We start from the raw sequence: 25,394 nt of genomic DNA, 5'->3' as shown, positions 1-25,394 counted from the left end.
GATTTTATTTGGTTTGAGTCTAGACTTCGAGACTAGACTAGAGAGAGAAAGTGATATTTCTGAAAACAGCTAAAGACGAATCTTAAATTCTTACTCTTTCATAAGTTTTTTTTAAATCTTGCAAATCAGTATTTTAATTCAAAAAAGGAGCAGAAATTTCAGAAACAAGTATGAGTGTCCATCTTTCCTCTCATTCTTGATCTCCGTTCATTGTATGATATGATTCATTGTCTATACATGTTCTTTTATAAGTGGATATTAATTGTTTTGATAATCGAATATGTTTTTATAAACAAAATAATATTATAGGTATATAAAGATGTATTATGCAATGCTGAAATTAAAGACTTCTTAAACGATAATTGGTTAATGGTTCCACTTCTTGATATACTATGTATTCATTGCATAATATATATGTATTTAGTCACTACTGAATTGAAAACGAATTTGTGATTTGTAATTTCTAATTTAATTAAATGAGTAAAAATGAATAAATGATTGTGATAAAGAAAAAAACTGATTAAATGTTTCTTTATTTATCATTTGACCAGGAACTAAAAAAATTGTCAGATACTGACTTCTTGAATAATAGACATTCCAAAAAGCTTTACCAATTTTAAAGTAAATTTTTAATTAAACATTTTTAATCTAAATTTAATAATTTTTCCTTAATAACTTCAAAACTTAAAATTCCACAAAATTTTTTTTAAAATTTTAAAGTACAGTTATTTTTACTTTATAAATAACTAAATGGAATTAATTCTAAAAATTAATTTATCTGAATACTAATAGTAATGCTTACCAAAACAAAATGTATAAGCGGACACACATTATGCATATATTTCATTATGTATTGTACCGCATGGGGGATAAAAAACAGTCCATAATATCATGGCATTATAATGTTTTAGGTTTGTTTTATCTATCTATGCTATATTTATAAAAAAAAACATGCAATGATTTATATAGCAACGATAATATGTACATCAAAAAGATAATGAATATGATGGCAAAGTGCGGGAGGGAAAACAAAGTACTTAAATAAAAAAAGAATATTGCTATAAAACATATTTAAAAATGTTTTTAAAATTTCAGTAAAATATTGAGAGAAATAAAGAACTATCAAACAATATTTTAAAAACTTAAAGAATAGATTTTTAGTTGTATCAATATTACTTCCGTGCTATTTTGTGCTAATTTTAGCAAATTTGTAAAACATTTTTAAATTCATTTTGCGACAATGCGTTTTTTGTGTTCATGATACAGTTGCGATATAATTAAGGACGTGCTTTAAAAATATTAAAAAGAAATATGATAAAATCCTAAGCCATCCATTCTGTAATGTTTCGAACTAGAGGTTGAAATTAATTTTTCTCAATAAACTTTGATATTCAACCCTTTAAAAAATTTATTTATTTATTTTAACTTCATTCTAATTATCGTCTTTTCAACCCCCTCGCATAATTCGTTTATTGAATGCGATTAATTCTAATATTATTGGTTTTATTTAATGAATTAAGAACAAAGTCTTAATGCATTGCAAATGAAAATGGTCTCTCTTCTGAACTCTCTAAAATACTGCCAATGCACGTCGAAGAAAAAAAAAATATTTTTGTAGGATTTTAATACCCACCTTCTGAGATTAAATATTTATTAAATTTTAATTTAAAAAAACCCTACTGTATACTGTATACAAAACCACCCTCTTAAGAGGAAGGTATTTATAGCCATGCATAGAAATTAAATTTTTAAAAGGATCCACCGACTTATACACTTTTTTTCCATTCGATTAATTCTTATCCACCCCAATGCACCCTGCAAGGTGAACAACCACTCTCGTTGCTTAGCGCAGATCGGAATTTCTGCGGATGGGGACACCCCCCTCATCTCACAGGAGAGACAGAAAACTATCGCCAAAAGCTAGGATCGCCAACCCATTGGCGATAGGATGAGAAGTATCTTACATAGCAACCCTAATTGAGGTTAGAATGGACCTCAGCAAAGAAGGAATACGGTTTTGCTGGCGCAGACGGATCTGAAAATGTCAGAATTTTAATGGAACGTCGCTGACCAGCAATGGGCGATGCGGGAATGCTCGATTAGTGGTCACTGGTTGTTTCTGCAACATGCAAACACACATTGCACGTAGAAAAATATCCACAGAATCAATGATGAAGCACGCATTCTGATCTTGTTGATGATGATCATGTGTACGGAAGTCAAGTTTCTTTGGCTGTGGTGTTGTGTCCTGATATGTACTGCGTAAGTAAATGCAAAGTAATGGATGTATTGGATGGCAGAAATATAATGCATTATGGAACTTCTTATTAAATTACGTGAGTAAAAACACAAAATAATCTTCAATCAAATGATACTTTTAAAGATGACTTAAAAGCGGCGTGGTGGAAAAAGAAAGTGCTAGTACAAGATCACTGTTACAACATAGTTATAACAGGCCCTTGAAGTATCTGGAAATTAGATGTTTTTGGATTATTTCTTTCTGAATATAAACTGATTGAAACTTAAAAAAATAAAAAGGATCTACTCCTTTTGAATAAATTTCATCTCGGCCGACCTGTGAATGTTTTTGGTTAGAAATGAGCGTGGAATTGTGATGGAATCAGCAGAAGATATGAAGGCAGTTGATTAAGAAGAAATATGATTTTCATACTTCTCTGGATGTGTGTGGAAACACTTCTTGTAGTTGGAGGTAAGATATTTCGTATTTATTATTGTATTTAAGAAAAATATTTAAAACATTTACAGTACATTTATTTCTTTTTACTAAATTTCTCTTGAAATGCGATTTGGAAAAGAAACTATATTTACACTGGATAGGTGTTTCCAGCTGTATATAATACATAGAAATAACCATGAAATGAAGTCTAATACAAACTTTTAAAATTTAGACTAGCGTTCTTCTGCTAGGACTTGAATCCCTGTATTACTTTATTAGTTAAAAGTTTTGATAACCATTGCAATTTACCTTTGATAAAATTCTTCATTATTCTTGTTAATACAAATAAAATCATACTGTGATTTAAAAAAAGTAAATCACCCATTAAAGAGGAACAAAGAAAAATTAAATCTCTTAACTATAACCCTTATCACATCACGTTTTTAAACTTATAAGCTCCAGTTAACTCACTCACAAAAACTTTCATTCCAGACAAATTATGTGAGAAGCCTATGAACATCGCAAATGCTTTAGTTCATTTTGGTTGAGATCAGAATTACAAGAGTAAAAGAAAACATTAACTGTTACCCTGATAAAACAAGGTAAAAAAAAAAAAGGAAGAGATTCGAACCTCTGTCCGAAGCAGCGTAACGTAATAGTTTGATTCTTCTGTTTTGATTTTTTCAGCTATTGCATTTTTTGCATGGCTGATATTGCAGCCCGCAAATAAAAGAAAGAAAATCATCCTAAAAGCATTATTATGTTAATAAAATCGCAGTTGAAAATTCTGCTTTCAAATTAAACTCTACAAAAAAAGGATTTTTTTTTTCATCATGATATTAAAAAATATATGAGTAAAAAAAAATCCGAAGAAAAATGTTTAACGAATTACCATTGTAACAATAAATAGCATTTTTATAAATTGTATTTTAAATTTTTAATTAATCTGCTTATTTTGAAAAATGAAGCAATTCAAACTAAATTGAAATCAATGAAAAGGTATTTTTTAAAATTTTATAGTGGTGTAAATAGGGGTTTATACGATAGCATGTTCCAACGTTACTGAGTTTAGTTTAGTTATATTAGCGTCCTATTTTAAAGCGACACTAGGACTGCTTTTGTACGGACCTCATAATTTTGAACTGCGGTTACACGACGAGGACGACACCTGAGCTGGCACCCCCTCTCCACACCACGCCACCGGGAGGACATTTGGCCCTTACGGATTTAATGTGCAACAGACCCCCTTACACGACGGTTCTTCGGTGGAATCGGGTCTCGAACTTGAAACCCTACGGCTCACGAGCCGAGACCTTCGCACGAGGCCACCGCGGCCCTCAAAAAGTTATGAAAGAGATTTGATCAGGAGAGGAAGAAATAATAGTCATAACAGCTCAATAACTTTCCAGTAAAATAAGAGTGAGTGAGAGAGATGCTGCGGCCCCTCCAATGTTATTGAAGAAACGATGAAGTTTCGATTAAATTAGATATCTAATAAAAATTTTGATAAACCATTTTCTTAGAGAACACTTGCTAACCGAGAAGTACCTACAAGGTAAATTTAGCACTTCACACCCAATTTTTGCCTTTCAGATTGTTTGGAATGTTTTTTGTATGACGGAAAATTTAAAAAAGAATGTTTCATTCTGATTTCGAATAAGTTTTTTTTTTCCGAATATAAGTCATTTTTTTTCTATTTATTCTCTAGGTTATTCAGATGAGTTATATCAAAATAAATTGAAATTCTTATAAAAAAAACGCCAATTCGTAACAATTAAATGCCCAATATATTTTCAAAATATTCACAAACTACTAAAATAAATAATACGCGCTTTTTCAGACGGTTGCAAATATTCATTTTAAGATGTATAAAATACAAAGCAAATTTGAGCTAATAAAAAATATAGAAATATTTCCATAAAAAAATAACCAAGACCACAAACAAAACCAAAAATAAGCAAGACATGTTAAATAAAGAAATATATACACTTGAATATTTGTAATGAAAAATTTGAAAATGGCAAAGCATTTTTCATTATGTTCATTAATTTATATTAAATGAGCATGCGAAAATAGTATTGCCAAGATTTGAATGATTCTCAAATCTATTTTCGCATTTCCGTTCAGTGTTGAAAAGAAGTTCTGGTGCATGTAGTTAGGAAATAGTCAAAAGGAAATAAAAACAGGTATATTTTATTTAGCACACAATAAAAATTATGTAGACTATTCTCCTAAAATTAATAAGAATGATTTTTGTGGGTGTAAAATATTTATGCTACAGAAGTTTTTTATATTTGTCATCTACAAACTTTGATAATTTAAATATATATTTACTATTTGGATTATATTTTTAGACATATATTTTATATTTATAAGCACTTCTATATAATTTTCTTTATTTATATATTATCAATAATGTTTTGATAATTAGGTAATTAAAAGTAACATGAATTTTTTGTATTTCTATGTAATTTAAAGCAATATGAATCTTTTGATTTAAAGGTAATTAAAAGTAACATGAATTTTTTTGTATTTCTATATAATTAAAAGCAATATGAATCTTTGGGTTTCAGGTAATTAAAAGCAGTATGAATTCAAATATAATCTTGAATGCTGTTTGAAGAACATTACATTTACTATGTAGATATCTTTCAATTTCTTTGGAAGTTGGCCAATTATTATTTAATGCTACAATATTATTCCCGTGAAATATTTCAAATCGGACTAACATAAATTTATTTTTAAATTCAAGAAGATCGGAATTAATTTTAGAAAAGTAATTTTAAATCCATTGTAATCTCAATTTAGAAATGGTTAAATAAATACGTTTTATAATGTTTATACGTTATAGCGGTTATACATTTAAATAATACGTTTTCAAATAGGCTATTTTCATACTAACTTTACACTTGGAGTCTACAATAAAATGACATTAAAGAGTCACTGCCCAATAAATTTGCACACCATATTATAGAGTTAAATAAATAGTAATCGAATCACAATTTTTCATATATCTATTTATTTAAATATATAAATTATCTATGGTTTCCATTATAAGTAAGTAGAGTCCCGAGCTTTAAATTTCGGTCTTCCGAATCCATAAAAAAAAATCGAATCTCTAATCCGAAATATTGAGGTATAATTAATTTTAGATTTCATGTACCTGTCTTTGCTTCACCTGGCTTGATTACATCAGCCATTGCGGTCTGAGTGTAACGAGTTTTACATCCATCTCTTTACAGAAACGCAATGTGTGCATCCAATTACATTACAAGAAGGAAAAGTAGTATTTAAAAGCGAACGAACTTCAAAAATATTTCAGTGATAATGCTACTTTAACAGTTCAGTAATTAGTCACTATTTTAGAAAAAAAACATGAATCAAATATTCAAAGAAAAAATAAAATTAGTTAAAAGTTCGTTATAAAAAAAGTATTTTGGCAAATTGCGCCTAAATTAATTAATTTCTTTTACTGAAATTTAAAAAAAATTATGTGAAATAAAATTAATATTTGAAAAAAGAAAATAAAACTAATATTTTTAAAATTTATGGTGCAAAATTACTTTGTTCCATATTATTTTTGAAAGTTATTACGAAAAGACTTCACATTTTCTGTTAATTTTTAATTAATTAAAATTAAAAAATATATTGAAACAGTGAAACCAAATTTATTAAAATAAAAAAATGATTTATCAGGAGATGCACATTCTCTTCCTTCAAAATATGTTTTGTGTGAAATTTGGTAGTTCTAGAAACCCATTACGAAAAAAAAATTTTGTTTATGAATTCTGTAGAATATTGTTTGTTGTCTTTTTAAATGTAATATATACTGATAAAAGCTGTAGAAAGAAACTTCAAATACATATTGAAGAGAGTAGAAATATATATTTTCTACTCTTTTCAATATATATTTCTACACTCTTCAATATATATTGAAAAGAGTAGAAAGTACTTCAGATATATAAAACTGTTCTTTCTACTTCAGTGTATATTTATAGATATATTATAATAAATTAGCACTTCTGCAATAAAAATTGTTCAATAATTGCTATAGGCGCAGTAATATTTTCTCCGATATATTTCTTCGGCGAATGTGATATATCTTTCCATTTCATCATCTAATAAAAATGCAAATCAGCCATATTCTCCAGTATCAAAAGTAACCTGAATATTGAATACATCCTCCAGCCATAGTTACAAACTCAGTCACTATCGTATACCCATTCCTTTTCAAATTCATAATAAAAAACAGAGACCCTCATTTTAACCAAAAACTGGAGACAGATGCTTCTGTGTAGAATAAAAATGTTACTGAAAATCAGCGTTTTGTTTTTTTATGATCAATAACCGTTAAAAGAAACGACAAAGAAGGCGGTAAGAGATAAAAACGGTCGATCGTGTATAAACAGTTTACCTTCCATTGTAAAAAAATTCTTCCTGCAAAAAAAGATGGGATTCCAGTAAATAAAATGCGCATAAATTTTCTCTACCCCTAAGCAAGCGAAATCTATTGGATTCCAGATAATTCTGATGCCGCCGCTGCTCTCTTTTTTTTCTTCTATGCGATGTGTGAAACTACTGAATAAATATGAATGATGTCTTCGAAGAAGATTGAAGGTCTGCTCGCCAGTTTTGGCTCGCCAAGCGCACGCGAGATGCTCTTTAGGAATAATGTAGGTATTTAGGATCGTCAGAGACACTATGACATCTCATGTCATACCGTGGCTTCAAAAAATATATGCATAAAAAAAGTCCTTCAAACAGCGGAACACAGTAAGGCCAGAATTAAAATATCTTTGTTCAGAGAACTGTAGAGAATCAGTGGGTGTGGTTCTCCAGAGCTTTCTCGCAAAGTCCCTAATAAAGGTGTTATTCCAGAGAATGTCTTGCATGGCACTGGTGTACAATAGTTATGAAATATTAACCTTTGGAGTTAATTTAACATTTTTGCTGAATCTATCATGTGATCCAGTATAAAATCCCCAGTCAAAATTCTCCAAAAAGCGAATTTAGATTTAAGATACGTTCTGGTCAATTGATTGCAACAAAAATTTGACTAAAAACTACACTTAAAGTCATATAATCATGTACCAAATTTGACATATGTAATTAACTGGGTTTTTTGGAGTTATCGCGGTTATATGTTTCTGAAAATACAGACGGTTGTCCCCTTATTGAATTTCGCTCCAAATCTAATAGGCGTCTATACTAAATATGTTAAATTTGTGTACCGAATTTTATGTATCTACCTCTCTTCGTTTTATTGCATTCGTTTTATTTGCATTTACCTTGATAATTTATATTCGGAAAACCGGACAGATAGACTTCAGCTGAAAAACCTGAGGGTAAAGATTGTATTTAATAAATGTTTCAAACTTCAGGTATTTAGGAACAACAAACATATTATGGCATACATTTTACTGTGGTTTTAAAAAATAACATTATAGAATGTCTTTTTTACAGCAAAATACTGTGTAGTTAATATTAAAATATAAGTATTCAAAACTTTGTAGCGTAAGATTAGCGTAAATGAATGTCAGATCTCGACGGTTTTCGTACTAAAACTTTGGAGAAATGAATGTCATATTTTTTTTAAACTTCAGGATTTTAAAAACATTAAGCACATAATAGCACACATGTGTTTATGGTTTAAAAAAAATCATACGTAGAAAATATCTTTTATAGCGAAATACAGTATAAACAAGATTAAAATATCTCTATTTAATACTTTATCGCATTATTCTTGACGAGATCTTATAAAAATATGTCTCGGTGAAATCTTTATTAAAAAGTGGGGAAATGAATGGCTTGGAATTTTTTAAAATTGTTTAGGAGCGTCAAACACATATGGCACAACATACATATCTCTGATTTCAAGAAATCACACACATATGTCTCTCTTACACTGGAACACAGAGTGGTAAAATTAAAAATCCCATTCAGAGCACTGTAGAGAAAAGACTAGTGATCACGAGAATTGCAGATTTCAGCAATTCCCATTTCAGAAAACAAGATTCAATCAATGATGTGAATTTAATTATAAATTGGAGGACAACGGAGTTTATATGATCAGTCCTAGATAAAAGTAAAAGGATCTAGAATACAAATTCAATAAATTTCTCAATCGTTTGATTATATACAGGGCTGTACATATATGCCATATTAGATATCTGTATGTACTAGTTAGAATATATTTAAAAAATATACAAAATTTGAAAAGGATGTATTGTATTATTAGTTGTTTGATTCACAAGCATTTTTTCTTGGGGGGTTTGTTTTAAATAAATTGCGAGAATCACACCACTTGGAACTCTACAAAAAAAAATACTATTAAAATTTGAATTTTAAATAGGGAAGCCATTAAAATGAAGAAAACGAGAAAGCCATTAAAATTAAGTTACTTATAAGAGATTATAATTAGTAAAAATTTATCCAGATTTGTTAATTTTTATATTTGTTTATAATAAATAATGTATATGTATATGTTACCGTTAAAGTATGAAATCCGTTATTTTATAGAATACCTAGTTATTCCATGAAATAACTGATCGTGTCCGTTAAAGTGTAAAACTCTCTTATATTTCATGGTTTAACTAGTTATTTCATAGAATAACGATCTTCAGCCCGTTAAAGTGTAAAATAATCTATATCATATATCTCGCACGACAAGTACATTTACCTTCCACCCCTACTGCATTTATTTTTTTGTTTGTTTGTTTTAGAAATAAAAAATGTTTTTGGTTTAGAAATAATATTCTTTGTAATTCCAAGTCTCATTTTAGTAATCCTTGTTGTAACAAATGATTTTATGGTACATTTCTATAAATACCATTTATACGCTGCATAAATTAGATAAATTGCTTCTTTTTCATTTTAATTGTCTAATTTCATTTTAGATAAATTGTTTGTTTTACGCTTTAACTGTCTCTCATTAGTTAATTTATAAAATACCTAGTTATTTCATAGAATAACTAGTTAAAGTGTCAAATTAATAACATATTATACACTTTAACGGACACGATCAGTTATTTCATGGAATAACTAAGTATTCTATGAAATAACTGCATTATATACTTTAACGGTAACATATATATATATATATATATATATTAATTTAAACGCAATTTTATAATGAAAAAAAAACCTTCATTGCATCAGACGATAAATACCATTTATCCGCTGCATAAATTAGATAAATTGCTTCTTTTTCATTTTAATTGTCTATCGTTAGTTTAATTTCATTATAGATAAATTGTTTATTTTACACTTTAACCGTCTCTCATTAGTTAATTTATAGAATACCTAGTTATTTCATAGAATAACTAGTTAAAGTATCAAATTAATAACATATTACACACTTTAACGATCAGTTATTTCATGGAATAACTAGATATTCTATGAAATAACTGCATTATATACTTTAACCGTAACATATACAAATAAATAAAAAAATATTTTTAGAAAATATATAAAATGAGAAACATTTCCATGAAGTGCCACAAAAAAGTGAATTTTTCAAAGAACAGCATATATGGACTCGTCTTTCTCGTATATTTATAAGATGCAGTAATTAAACAATTGGTAAATAAACAAGAATATGGTTACAAAAAAAATATGACGAGAGGCATTTATTATTCTTAATAAATAACCCATTTTATTTGCTATCTGTTCGTCCACTTTGTCTTAGTGAACGGCAATGTTATTTCACAACGTCAAGCCTATTGTTGTTAAAAAGAAAACATTCAGGGTATTTGTCTTCAGCTATGTACGATAGTAGTTGGAAGTGATTCTAGCACTAAGTATTTACAATAGAGGATTTGTTCACTTAATGAGATCACAATGATTTAGATTCACGTTGTTTGGTTTCAACCTATAATTTCTGCATTTATCCATGTGATCCAGGTAATTAGACAAGTTTCATACTTTTCAGGTAATTACTTTCATAAAGATTGCTTGTTTGAATAAATCATATTTATTACTTTGTGGGAGAAATTATCGCGTATTCCCATAGGATGCAGTTTTTCTCCATAAATATAATCACACATGGGACAGTGAAGTTCGTTTAGGGGGTTAGTGGAAAATTAGAGGTGAAAATGAGAAATTTATGGGTTTTCTAAAAGAGGAGGGAGATAGTGAGAATCACTTAACAAAACTTGCATCTCAATATTAAAAAAATCATTTATATGTGATGACAACAAAATAAATAAATAAATAAAACTATATAAAAATAATAAATGAAAAATGAAAAAATAAAAAATAAAAAAGTAATAATAAATCAATAAATAAAAAAATAACGAATCACCACTTATAGCCAAAAGAAAGGTAGATACAATAAAAAAATTTTATTCTAACGAAAAGATCCAATTAATTCTTCTTAATTAATTCTTCCAATTAATTAATTCTTAAGGTCCAGTTATTTTGATCTAGTAATTTTAAGTTCTTAGGCTTGCATTTTAAAGTCTGAGAAAATATACTTTTTCATACATAATTTCAATTTAGAAATCTCAGAAATATTTTATGTATGAAATCTTTTGAATTTAATACAGAAAATAGAAAAAAAAATCTATCCAGAGTTTTAAAGTGGTAAATCTTTTATGTGGCTTTAAAGAGCATAGAGTTTAGGTATAAGCATAAGGGTTTACGGTTTAGGAGTATGAGTGCAGGCTTGATTTTCTTTTTTGTTCATTTCAATCTAATCATTTAAAGAAAATTATGTAATTTTTGGAAAATGAAACTTTTAAGCAGTTGTCTGAAAGATAAAGAATTATTAAAATGAAACTCAGACTATTTTAATTGCATCATAGAAAAAATATAATCGATTTTTTGATTTTGCAAATTTTTAATAGCTGGCAATAGCGTTGAATGTGTCGTTTTTTTTGTTGTTGTTGAAGAGAGCAAGGATTGCATTTGCTGCGGTTTTTCTGTTTCTATTTATATATATTTGTTTTTCTACTCCTGAAAATAGGTGCAATTCGAGTTATAACTTATTCCAAAAATTCAGTTTTAAATTTAAAAATTGTTCTATTATGTGCAGTATTTTTTCTGTTAGTTAACATAGCAATACATTTAAAAATTCTAAACCAAGCTATTTATTAATAAATAGAACAAATATTTACACGCCATTATGCAAAAAGTTTGCATCAAATGACAGTAAACAGCGTTTTCCAAAATAAAGAAAAAAAATTTGAAATTGTGGTGGCGTTGCTTATTTAATTATAAATAAATCTCTAAAGAATGAACAGATTTTGTTTTATCAAGAATCGAAAAATATCTGTTTGAAGATAAATCATTTTTATTACCTTCTCCTCCATATTTTTTCATCGTTACTTTTATAAAAATAATAATAATAAACTTTCCTTGTTAACACTTTGTTTTAATACAGGTTTATGAAATTTAGCCAAGAACTCAAGAGTTCGAGTTCAAGAACATAAATAAACAAAGAAAGAATTTACAAAACTGATGAACCGAAAACTAGTTTTAAATTTTATAATATATATATATATATATATATATATATATATATATATATATATATATATATATATATATATATATATATATATATATATATATATATATATATATATATATATATATATATATATATATATATATATATATATATATTAGGAAAGATTTCAGTATAAAAATGCCTAAAAGTGGTAAAAAAATTACGAAAGTTTGTGTTTCAATATAATTTATAAAAACATTAAGATAATGAAATAATGACAGAATATCGATAAGACAAATTATCATGCAATTTTAAGCAAGATAACAGATTTTTTTTTGTTCCAACATGTCAAGAATAAAGTTCTAAAACACCCAACAGAGAGTTTTATGGAAAAATCCTCAAACTATAATAGCATTTATAATTACCTACTTTTGCGCAGTTTAATTAACTTTTCAAATACCAACTTGTCATGTTAAAACAATGAAAAAATGGCGATGATCAGTTTTAATAAAAAGGAGGGAATTTTGGAACACAAAAGAAGGGTAATGTGAAAACTAGTGGTGTTTCGTGTTAAAATATAATGGGATTAAAAAAAAAGAAACTTTATAAACAAGATGATGTTTACCTTGTCACGACAACGGCTACAAATCTTAACATTTATTCATATTTCATAAACAGCAATGTCTTTTGTGTTTTTTCCTCAACAGTAAGGTATTATAATTCTGTAGCTGAATTCCGCGTTAATTAAATGAGCTAAGTTTAATTTTTATTTTGTGTTATGTCTCAGGAGTTTTTAAGCTGCTCCTTTTTCAATTACTTAAAGGACTTTTAGTGTTGTATACATTTAATCATGCGCAATTTCTTAAAAAATTTTGAACAAAAGATACATTAATTAATATAATTAAATATACAGAATGTAAAAAAATGATTGCATTTTTTGTAGCTAATTTTAAATTAAAATTAATTAATCTATAAATTAATCCTTTTGTTAATTTTTATCGGAAAACTTTCATTTTTAATTCAGAAATATCACATTAATAATTATTAAAAGGTCCGAGATTAATTTAAAAAAGGCAGAAAGGGACAGAGATACAAGAATGTGTTCATTATATACGTAAAGAATTGAAAGTTCTTAGATACATTTATTTTTGTATCTAATAATAAGAAAGCAAATCGTGTTTATTTCAGAATTGAATTTTGAGGAACAGACCATTTGATTCCTAGCTACAAAACTTGGCATATTTAGAGGATTAAGACGTGCACCTGGGAGCGAGTTTTTTTTAAACCTTACTTAATTAAATATTAAGGGAAATTTTGACCTTCTTCCGTCGTAATTTTCTGAAATAATACAGCACAAATATCCTTTTTAACTGTTAAAAAATTTTAAAAATTTATTTTATGATACATAGAAAAAGCGAAATCCAAATCTAGAATCATATTCGTATCATCGTATCAGTATCAGCTGCCAGGCTTGTTACAAGACCGAGTATCTGGTTTCATTCCGAACAGGTAAAGAATCGATTAAGGCAGTACCAGGTACAAAATTATCAGATATAATCGAGTATCAGTATCCATGTGTACCTGATATACTAGAATCGTGTATCAATCCAAACCTAAAGTAGAGTCACATGAAATAATAATATTATTAAATGTGTAACTTTCTTTGTAATCAATCTTCTAATGGTGCATTATCTTCCGAGATATTATTTTTTTCTGAATCCGTATGAAAAAAATGAGCAGATAATGACATAAGCATTTGCAAAAAAAAAAAAAAAAAAAAAAATAAGATCATCAAAAAAATACATGAAAAAAATACACGGAATTAAATTGGTATCATTAAAAAATAATTTTTAAATTTTTAAAAGTTTGTAAAAATGATTTTTTGTTGCAATAATATTTTTGTAAAATTGTTAAAATTATCATTAATTATCGAAAAAAACCCTCTTAAAATTCTCGCTTAATTTTTAATTAATCAAAACTCATAAAATAACTTTTAAAAAATCGCTCTAAAATGCGTGTTTCCAATTTCCAAATTTATTTGGTGTTAATCCGTTGGTTATATACATCGACACACGATCTCTTTTATTATCTGTAGAGATATATAGTGTTATTATAAGTTATTACTCTTTTATTATTAGTTAGAATCCTTTTTTTTAATTTACCATTTGTTTCACTAATGTACAATATTTACTTTTAGATACAAAAAACAGAAAATAATTCTTATTTTGTGTTGATAAAATATTTTCTGGGGAAAAACCAGTAATAATATTAGTTATCGACTCCCCTCCCTAATTTTTTTAAGGAGTGTTTATATGACTTTCACTTGATTTCATATTCAAGAAACATGTAATATGGCTTCAGTTCGAATAATAATGACCATCGTGAGTATTCTTTCTAGGGATGCATATTATTCTGATCCTTCAAAACATAATGATTCATGCAGAAGTGATTCTAAATATTAAAGGCAATTAATTAATTGACTCACTCTTTATCAAATTTTTCAGACTACGAAAACTGGTTGGTAATTGTTGTTTGTGTTCATAAGCGCTCATAATTGTTCATAAGTTCTAAATGTTAGATAAATTTTAATTTGTTCAAATAAAACTACAAGCTTAATGTTTTCTTAATTTTAATGTAATGTATTTAATTTCGTATTATACAAAGCGTTCATAAATATCAACTCTGCTGGGAGTCTTAAACTAAAAGGAACCATTTCTAGCTCTTGAAAATTGAAAATTAACACAGTTATAGGTGTTCAGTATCTGCCCCTCCAGAAATTTGAGTTATATCGAGATGTTACGATATTTTATCCCACAATTTTTCTGCATATCTAATATAAAATTTTGAAAATCTGAAAATATATATGTGTGACAACAGATTTAATCGATTTTTGTTCTGGGTATTCAATCAAAATACAAGTATATCTGTAGGTATTTGTTCCACCTTTACCAACATAATATTGACGAATTTAAGAAATTTATATCTCCAACCTTTCAACTTCCTTGAATCGTCGTACCGCCTTCGATTGATTTCTTACGTTTTCTGGAGGATGTCGCACTGAATATTTATAACTGTGTTGAGTTTAAATTGGTTTCCCAGATAGACAGACTTAATTTCAAAATGTGTTTTTCAGATTCTGGAAATTATGAAAAGTGGCGATTTTTCTTCTTCAAAAATCTGGAGTATGAATTCTTTGACGATTGCAATACTTTCTCTTTGTATCTCTTATACTTTCTCATCGTATGAGAAAGTAACCAGCGAAAGTGGTCTCTGCAAGACTTTCTTGCATACACTCTAATAAAATTTTATTCAAGAGAACGCTTTGCATAGCATTGGCGTACAATAGTTACTGAATGTCTTTGGCGGAATTTAGCCTTTTAGTATTTAGAAGTCTGTCGCGTATTCCTTGGCGATTTGGCGATAATCTTTGGCGATTAATACCTGGTATGCGGCTAATGGTATCCGAAAATCGAATATAGGTTTTATATGCGTTTTCACTATCCTATTGAAGTAAAAATTTCAGACAGAACTACAATTATAGTCACAAATCAATCAAATAATCTATATCAAATTGGATATATTTAAGTTTTGCATTTTTGAGTTATGCGTTTACATGTTTCTGAAAGTACAGATCAACAAACGGTGATCCTCTTGTTAGATTTAATTCAAAATTTGATAGGTGTCTAATAGATGTAAAGTTTGTGTACCGAATGTTTTCTCTCTAGCAATCTTTATTTTGTAGTTATCGTGTTAACGTATATTTGAGCAGTCGGACAGACTTCCCTCGGAACGGAGTTTGCTCAAAATTTCATAGAAGCCTACAAATTCAGTCTAAAGGCTGTATGCCAAATTTCATTTATCTAGCCTAAACCGTTTTCGAGTTATCTTTATCACAGCAAGACAGACAACGGATATTTTTCCAGAAATGTGTGTTTCGTATACAGGGAAGTCTAAAATGTGGAGATTCGTCAAAATCTCGAGTTCGAATTTTTTGACGATGACATTACTTCCTGAATACTTCGCATGCGAGGAAGTAAAAATAGGAAACTACGTTATTCTTCATTTGTGAATAGAAATAAATTTGATTGATTGATTAATTATAAAATATTTGTTAGGTTGAGGACTGTGGAAAATGTTAAATGTTCCTAAATCCCCTTTAACGAATAACTTCATTAAAAATACAACTTAACATAATTTAATCTTGTCGAGGCTAGTATACTGCACCGCAAAACTCTAACCGAGACATGATTGAAGAGGCAGCAATCGACTCAAGCTCTCTCCTGATGCATTTTAATGCAGTCATTAATATCTGTCCCAATGCAAACTCCTGACTATTGCGTGTCCTTAACCCATCGCAATCGACAGACATGTAATTAATTATGTGTTCGCCATTTTGCTCCAAAGTAAAGAGTTTGCCTCAAATATTGCTGTCATAAAGAGAAAAAAGAACTGCAATTCTTTCGATAGTATAATAATGAATGCTCTAGGAGGTTGAAAATTTATGAGAAATGCTTTTTAATTGAGTTGATAATTACTGATAATCACACTTTTATGATTTTCTTTTGACTTCCATTTCTTGACAAAAAGATTATTTTACATTTTTAATGAAATAAAGATGCATACTTTGATACAATTAATAATTCATTATTATGCATATTATATAAGCTTTCAATCAAATCACTCATTTTTACCATCAAAAGGTTTCTATCATATAAAATCAAAGCTTGCTTAAAATTAATAGATTAAATGCTAATTAAATTATTAAAAATAATTCGTTAACCATATAGTTTTCTTTCCTATCTAATTAAGGGATATCTTCAGTTTTAGATAAAAGTATTAAATATTAAAGTATCTAATAAAACAAAGAGATTGTAGCAATATGAAAATTCACCGAAGGAACCTTTCTATTAATATACCTCCATGTCTTCTTCTCTGATTGATCAGTAAAATCTCTAATCTTTTTATTTGTAAGATGCATCTTTGCAAAATGTAAAGTAACGCAGTTCTTTAAAAATATATAAATTTATCAGGCCAGTCCAATAATCTTAAAGAAATTTAAATTGCTTTTATTTGCAAGATGTCTTTCTGCAAAAAGAATTTCTACCAATGCTATGAAAATATATAAATTTCAGCAAAAGTGTCTTTATTATAAATACACTAGTGCCTCTTTATCCAGTTCAGTATTCATAAAAAAAACTCAAGTACTTTTATTTGCAAGATGTCTTTCTGCAAAATGAATTCTCCTGGTACCCTGAAAATATATAAATTTCAGAAGAAACTTTTATATTACAAATTTATCAGTGCCTATCTATATAATTCAATATTCATAAAGAAAACTCAGTTGCTTTTATTTGCAAGATGTCTATCTGCAAAATGAATCCTGTCAGTTCCTTGTAAATATATAAATTTCAACAAAAGCTTTTATACTGTAAATTTATTTCTGCCTCTTTATCCAGTTCAATATTCATAAAGAAAACTCAATTGTTTTCATATGAAATATCTCTTTCTGCAAAATTAATCCTGCCATTCTTATGGAATTACATAAATTTCAGCAAAAGCTTTTGTATTGTATTGTAAATTTATCCGCGCCCCTCTATCCAGTTCCATATTCATAAAGGAAGCTTTATTATCTTCATGCGCAAGATATCATTCTACAAAATTAATCCTGCAAGTGCTATGAAATTATAAAAATTTCAGCAAAAGTTTTATATCATAAATTTATCAGTGCCTTTCTATCTAATTCAATAAACATAAAATAAAACCATGGTTTTTAACTTCAAAGTGTCCCTCTGTCTAATGAGCAATCTTTCCAGTGCCGTGGGGGTGAAGTCTCCTGTGGGCATGCGCGGTCCTTCATCCAACCCCATAACCCTTGACCATCCGAAGAACAAAAAGGGAGTTCCTTAAGGAATTGATTGATCGCCCGATAGAACGGGTAATTGATCAATTGTCAGCCTTTCGGACGCTGCCAGCCGACTGGGCACTGGACAGCGGGCTCTTTTGTGAGGCCAATGTTTTCCGCTGCTAAAGAGACTGTCGCCGATTATTTATCACTGGATATCTGTGACTCTCCTGGGAAAAATCGTGAGACTTGTACCAGCCATGAATTATTGCTTTTCTCCATCAAAAAGGATCACATCGGAATCTGGATTGCGTATGAACTCAAGACAATGCAGTCTTTGTCCCTCCGGATGTATCTGGAATTCCAGATTTTCTTTTATTTTCTTAATTCTGGTATTTCTGGATTTATGAAACAAGAAAATATCTTTCTGAAATTTCTAGAATTAAGTAATTCTGAGGTAAATTGCCTGAGTGATATTAAGGGAAAACATTGAACCATCAATAATTGGACACTAAAATTTTTTATTATTTTTATCACTGGATATCTGTAACTCTCCAGGGATAGTTGGAGAGATTTGTACTAACTATGAGTTATTACCAATATTTATTGAAAAGGGCCACATTGGACTCAGTATTATATAAAAAAAATTGAACATAAAGACAATTTAAGATTTGTAGTTACCGTAATCCGGATTGTGATCCGGATATATCTGAATTCTGGATTTTATACTTTTTCAAAGCTGGTGCGATTGGATTTTTAAAACATTGACACATTTTCTTCTGAAAGTTTTCGAAGAAATGTATTGTTCAGATGAATTACACATATGATATCCTGAGACTTAAATGTCCTAGATCATCTATGAGTATAGTTATTCAAATGCTTTGTTGGTTATGATTATCTTTACGTTAATCGTAATATCTTCGTTAATCGTAATGAAAGTTTTTGAATCATGAAATCTGTTTGAAAGTTGCTATGGTAAGGAGTTTTTAAATAGTTTATTGAATAGTTATACGACCATTCAAAAATCTGTAAAATTAATGAACTATTTTCTTTTTGTTTGTAATTCCATACCTCCAACATCTATTGATATGTATGTTTCAAAATTCCAATGCTTGAGGAACTGAAAAGCTCCTTTCTTCATACAAATATCTTTTAGATCATACAAAACGTTTATTAGCTATCAAAGAAAAATAAATTAAGCAGCAGTCATGATTAACTCTTCCACCAATAAAACTCAGTTATCCTGCTCAAACGTAGCAAATATTTTTCTAAAAAAAACTTCTATATATCTAAAAAGACAAATAATATTATGAAATAATGCAAAAGAATATAAAATTTAGCTTTCAAAAAATAATTTTAATTGTCAATACATTTTTGATTCATTAGCTAAAATTTAATTAATGAATTAATAATATTTATTAATTTGATTATATTAAAAGATACAAGTATACAAGATTGCGGCTTTGTCATATAAACATTCTTAATTATTTGCAGTTATACCATATTTTTACTTCACGGAGGTTTTTTCCTGATTTTTAAATCGAAATCAATATCATTCTTGATACAAAATTCTGATTCTCAGTATTTCTTATGTACAACCGACCACCCCGCCAAACTAAACGCAGCAATATCGACAGAGGTCCTCAGTACTATTGGCAAAACTTTGATTAAAGATAATATTTAAAGATATTCCCGTAGAAATTTCATAATTTACTTTGTTCTGCCCGATATTTTATTTTAAGTTACGTGTAAAGTATTAAAAGACAGTGCTTGAAATCTTGAACCACGGCACGATGCTCATTCCTATCTTCCAATAAATATGAGAACGTTCGCAAAATTGAAAAGCGATTGTTTCTTTCTCAGAGGCTTTATAAGCGAATATCCTTATACCCGGGTGAAAAACAATGCCTTATCATAAATAACAATTTTTGTTTAAGATTAAAATTTCTAGTGTCTTTCTTATATTTTGACTTTATCAAATATGAAATATTCAATAAAAAAATGTGATAATGGTTCAAACATTCGAACACAAGATTTTGAAAATTCTGGAAACTTCAAACAATTTCCGAATATACATAAAATATATTTTTTTACTTTCCAGTACACTAAGTATAGAGAAAGTATTACTATCATCAAAAAATTTGAAATTCAGATTTTGATCTATGTCTACGTTTTAGCCCCCCCTATCCTCCTTTCGTGTTCGAAAAACACATTAGTGTTGATGTTTCTGTTTGCCTGTAACAAAGATGACACAAAAAGTTAACACAATATCTACAAAACAAAGAGATCCAAATAGGTAAAATTTGGTACAAAAATTTAGCATCTAAAGTGCAGTTTTTTTTTTTAAATTTCGTACCAAATCAATCAAAAGATTGACTTTCTGTCGATCTGTACATTTACAATCATGTACACGCGATATCCAGAATACGCAATGACTTAACCCTTTCTAGGGCCGTGGGAAGTATGCTTCCCACCAAATTTATCAATCTTCGTATGAATTTATGTAGGTTGGCATAAGTTCTGACAAATTTTTTTAGAAAGACAGAAACTTAGATGCTTCAGTTCTTTATTTTACACAAAATGATGTATCTTGATTTGATACGTAGTTATTAATTAACCAAATCAATTAATTAATTAAATTTATCTAATAAGCCAAATGAATCCCTTTTCTTATTCTAATTTCAAGTCTAATTATATTTTAACATAATATGATTACAAAAAAATGGCCCTTTAAAGGGTTAAATATATGAATTTCTGAGTGCAACTTCATGGCTGCAATTTCAGAACGTCTAAAACAGAAATTTGATTTTTGGATATTACTGACTGCATGCCAGGGATTAATATTCGCTAAATATCAACCATGAATTCCGTGAAAATGCTAAATTCATGACAAAGAACAATATTCTGTAACTATTATTTGCAAATGGCATGCAAGACATTCTCAGGTTTAACTCAGGTCCTCATGCAGGAAAAAGGGAAATAGCACCTTTATTAGAGTATGCAAGTAAGTTTTAGGGGGACTATAACCACTAATTTTTCCTATAAAACTATATAGATGCAACTCAAAATCGAAATCCCTTAAACAAATAAGATCTTGCTTGTAGATTTTACACTGAAATTGTAAATCCATATAACATTTAAATAAGATCCGTTGTAGATAATTCTGTCTGTCTATCAGTTCAGATGTAAGTGTTGATGATAACTCAAAAAGGAATTAGATCTGTGAAATATAACAAATGATTGTATCTCTAGCTTTGAAGGTAAGCGTAAAAGTTTGGTCTAAACTCATTAAAGAGCTGCTTAGTTGTCCATTTATCTATTTGTGTTTGAGTTAACGCGTTTACTAAATAAATAAATAAACAACCAAGTATTTGGCGAATGAAATTTATTATGTGATATTTATATTAAAATTTTATATCTGTATCAAATTTTAAACTAAAATTTTCAAATAGAAGATGTCAGAAATGTATATGCGATTCTCTTTACGATCTGACGAAATTAAACTTAAAATAAACTATGTTGAATAAGTATGCAAAAGAAGAAAAAAAAAGCTGAGGGGAGAAAATATGCGCTATTAGCTGGAAAAAGTGTAGAAATTTATTTAATTAGAAGGTATTCATTCAGTAGCATCTTTCTTTTTGAAAGGAAATAAATGCGGTAAACATTCAGAACGTCCATTAAAGTCTTTCTACCCCAGATTAATTTGGGAACGTCGACTACTATTATTATAAACTTGTCGTCTAAATATAATTAAAAGTGAGACTGGTAAAATCAGTTACAGCGTCACCTGACGTTTAAACAACGAATTAAACATTCTGACAGTAAACAACATTCTATCTACACCTTGTCGAAATGGATTCCTATTTATTGAAATTGATTCATTTTACTTGACAATTTAATTCACGTTGAAAATGTTACTACGCATAAAATATTTGATTTACCTATACCTTGTTTTTTACTGCGTCATGGCATTTTAATTGTATCTTTCTGGTATCATATTAATCATAAAATAGTGTATTCAGGAAATGTTTGTGGAAAATACTTGCTATACTTATACTGAAGTTCTCTTTTGGAATAGAATTATCAACCTAAGTTTTGATTTTTTTTCTTTTCATTTTAAATAACGGAAATTATAATCTTTATAAATGAAAAATAACCATTGTCAGAATAATCAGAATCAATGGTTTCAAAAAATTATCCATTTACATTTTAAGAAACTGAATTATTCCTGAACTTATCTACTAATACATTCCGTCAAAATTATAAGTAGAATATTCATATTTAAATGACTTCGAAGTATCGACATACATTAAATCGAATTTTATCTCAACAGAAAAAAAATGAATCTCCTCAGAAATTCCTTTATACGTTTGCTTGAAGGTCAAAAACTTTGTACTGGCATAGAGCCAAACTATCTTTCCGAAAATTAAACTTGTGTTTTACAATCAAGGGAAAAAGCAATTATGTTTCCATGGTGTAAGTCAAATCTCTTGTTTAAGCTATTTTGGGAGCTTTAGAAAATTAATGAGAATCAAAGTTTTTTTTCTCCCACAAAATAGCGGTTATAAGAAAATAAACACAGTTACCTTGCTTTCGCAGCAACGCGAATTTCTATTCTTGGAAACAATAACTAAAATATTACGGCTTCGTTTTGGAAACTTGCAATCAGTCAAGATCTGTATGAGCTCAAACATAGAATAAATATTTTAAATGAATAATGTGGTTAATATGCGCTGTTTGATATTATATAACATGCCCACTTACGCCATGTGATTATGACATCACATGAACTCCTGACTTACCTCCATTCAAAATATAGAAATTGGCTTCATCAACAAAGAGCAAAACTGAAGATACGAAAACATTGACAATGCCTTTCTGCTGGTTCATCTATATTTTAAAAGAGAAAAATTAGTCTTTGTATTAAACCTAAATCAATTTTTTTTACCATTTATCAATAATTAATGTTTCAATTTTTTTTTTTCGTTTTCAGAATTTGGTATTAACACTAAAAAAAGAAATGTGCTACTTTCCTTTTCTTTTTTTTAAATAATAATAAAAAATTTTTGGAAAGCAAACATTTATTAATCTGCTAAAATGTAAAGAATATTTTTTCTATAAACATTCTGGAGAACAAAACAAAAATCGTAAAAGTATAAATTTTTGTTAAAAATACTCAAAGTAAATTACAATTTTAATTCTTAATAAATAATAATTTTTTAATAAATAATTAGGTATTTTCTTTGTAGTATTGCTTGTGGTCTTAATTCTTTTATAGTATAATTTTTAATGCCATAGTCTTTTCGATTTTATGTAGAAGTTCATTTTTGATTTTAAAAAATTTTGCTTTTAAGAACATCAATAAAAACTTATACTTAAAACATTTTTTTCGTTTGTTTTTTCTAAATTTTAGCATTTAATATGTTCCATGTTTCATGAATTTGAATATTATTTAATCATGTATAAAAGTTCTTAAATTGATTACCAGATGGCGGCATCTGCAACGAATCAAAATTTGAATGCACAATTATTAAAAATTGAAAATTTCTAATATTTTAAGAATTGTATTTTGATTCGACTACAAATTTCTATCTTTGCAAAAGTGAGTGAAAGTGCATTAAATAAAAATGCCAGAAAATGCATCATATTTTATTAGGAAAACTTCACGAAGAAAATAATCCTGCTGCCTATTTGTTCAATTTTTATTTTTTCGGTATTTATTGATTTCTCTAAGGCACCTGATAAAACTGATTCCTTAGATAAACTTTAATATAACCTTTAAACGTGTCGATTAGTCTTTGGCCATGTTACTTCATGTGTTCGCCAAAACGTAAACGTTCAACAAAGACATCCCTTTTAAACGGCGAGCTTTACTTACACAGATGTAATTAATGAATTAATTCCACCTCCGGCGGACTCCACCCACGACCAGTACCAGACAAAAGAAAGGCCGTTCGTGACCGCCATACCTGAATATCGTCCCAAACTACCTGTTCTCCATTACAGTCAAGAACGAGGGCTGATGGATTACTTAAGCAAAAACCTACACCGATGGAATTGGGGAGTTCCTGGACTCAAGCGAAAATCGATCGTCTGCCAGGGGTGCAAGGAAGGGTGGACCATGGGGTTGGGTGGGGGAGGTGTAATGAAACGAGTGGCGATTGGTATTGATTTGAACGGATAAAGGGTTATTTTTGGGAAACGCGTTAAATTACGCTGGAATTTCAGTCTTTCAGCTAAAGATTCGATTCGAGAAGGGAGGGTCGTGGAACGGTGAAGATCACTATAAATGTTCCAAGGAGGTAGTGGGGAGGGAGAAAGAAAGAGGGTCGGAGAAAGGACAGAAGGCTGCTGAGTTAGGATCTAATCACTTTCTTTTAATTCTTCTGGTTTTGATTTTGGATAAGGATTATTTATGCGAACTGCTTTCTATAAGTTTGTTTACAATTTCATGAGCGGATGAAGAGCATGTTTCTGCTGCTTCGCAGATAACAAACGGAAGCCGCCGAAAATCACATATTTCTAGAAAAGGAAGTAATATGCAAACTTTACAATGTGAAAATCCTTGTAATTATAATTTACAGATGTACGAATATTTAATAGTATTAATTATATAAATGAAACTCGGTGCAACGCACAAGTCCGAGGTTCGATCCTCGGGTTGGGCAAGGTCGACTCAGGCTTCATCCCTTCAGTGGGTCGATAAACTGAGGACCAAGCATGCTTAGAAACTAAACACTCGGGATTCCGAGTTAGGCTGACCACCTAAATGGGACATATGTGTTGCACCCAATGGACTAATTTGCTATAGTCCTGCGCCCACATGGGCTGTCACGCCACTGAGTTTAGTTTAATAATTATATAAATATGACACATCTTTGCCATGCATTATGTCCCATTCTTCAAAATATACTTGGCTAAGCGGTCACTTGGAGACTGATTTTTGGATTCTTGAAAGATAACAATCTTGCCTTACAGATGATTCAAAGTGTATGCAGATTTATAATGAATGCATAATGCATAGGGAAGGAGGGGGGTTTCAAAAATTTTCCCATTCGGATGGTCATGAAGTTTGGAAAGGGAATACTGTCTTTTTTTGTAACCCTCATTATCTGACTAAAAATAAAAAAATATAAGTTCAAATCAGCCTGTGTGGATTTTCAAAATGGGAAGTTAACCTAATTAAACTGAAGACGCACTTGCAGTGTTTCTATACTGTCTTAGTTTATCAGACAGTATAGAAACGTAGCATAGGTCAGCATTTGATTAGAATACAGTGGAACCTCACTTAACGAGTACCACGCATATGGAGCAAAATAAAATGTAAAAAAGTGACTCTCTTAACGAACGATGTTTCGCAGAACGAGTGGCGAGGAGACACCATGATGTCACATCCTTGTCAGTCACCATTAAGCGCTTATTTG

General features: G+C 29.0%; 1 protein-coding gene across 2 annotated transcripts in view; it reads left to right on the top strand.

Moving 5' to 3' along the window:
- Nucleotides 1-2,018: 2,018 nt before the first annotated feature.
- Nucleotides 2,019-25,394, top strand: part of LOC129961563 (protein sax-3-like) — a 181,510-nt gene continuing 158,134 nt past the window's right edge. For both annotated transcript variants that reach the window (XM_056075053.1, XM_056075052.1), the window contains exon 1: nucleotides 2,019-2,710. In XM_056075053.1, the coding sequence (XP_055931028.1) occupies nucleotides 2,659-2,710 (52 nt within the window). In that variant the 5' untranslated portion in view covers nucleotides 2,019-2,658. The remainder of the gene's footprint in view (nucleotides 2,711-25,394) is intronic.

Source organism: Argiope bruennichi, chromosome 2 (assembly GCF_947563725.1).
Source record: "Argiope bruennichi chromosome 2, qqArgBrue1.1, whole genome shotgun sequence".
NCBI classification, from domain to species: domain Eukaryota; kingdom Metazoa; phylum Arthropoda; class Arachnida; order Araneae; family Araneidae; genus Argiope; species Argiope bruennichi.
The sequence above is the reverse complement of the archived record's forward strand: the minus strand, read 5'-3'. Positions and strand labels throughout refer to the sequence as shown.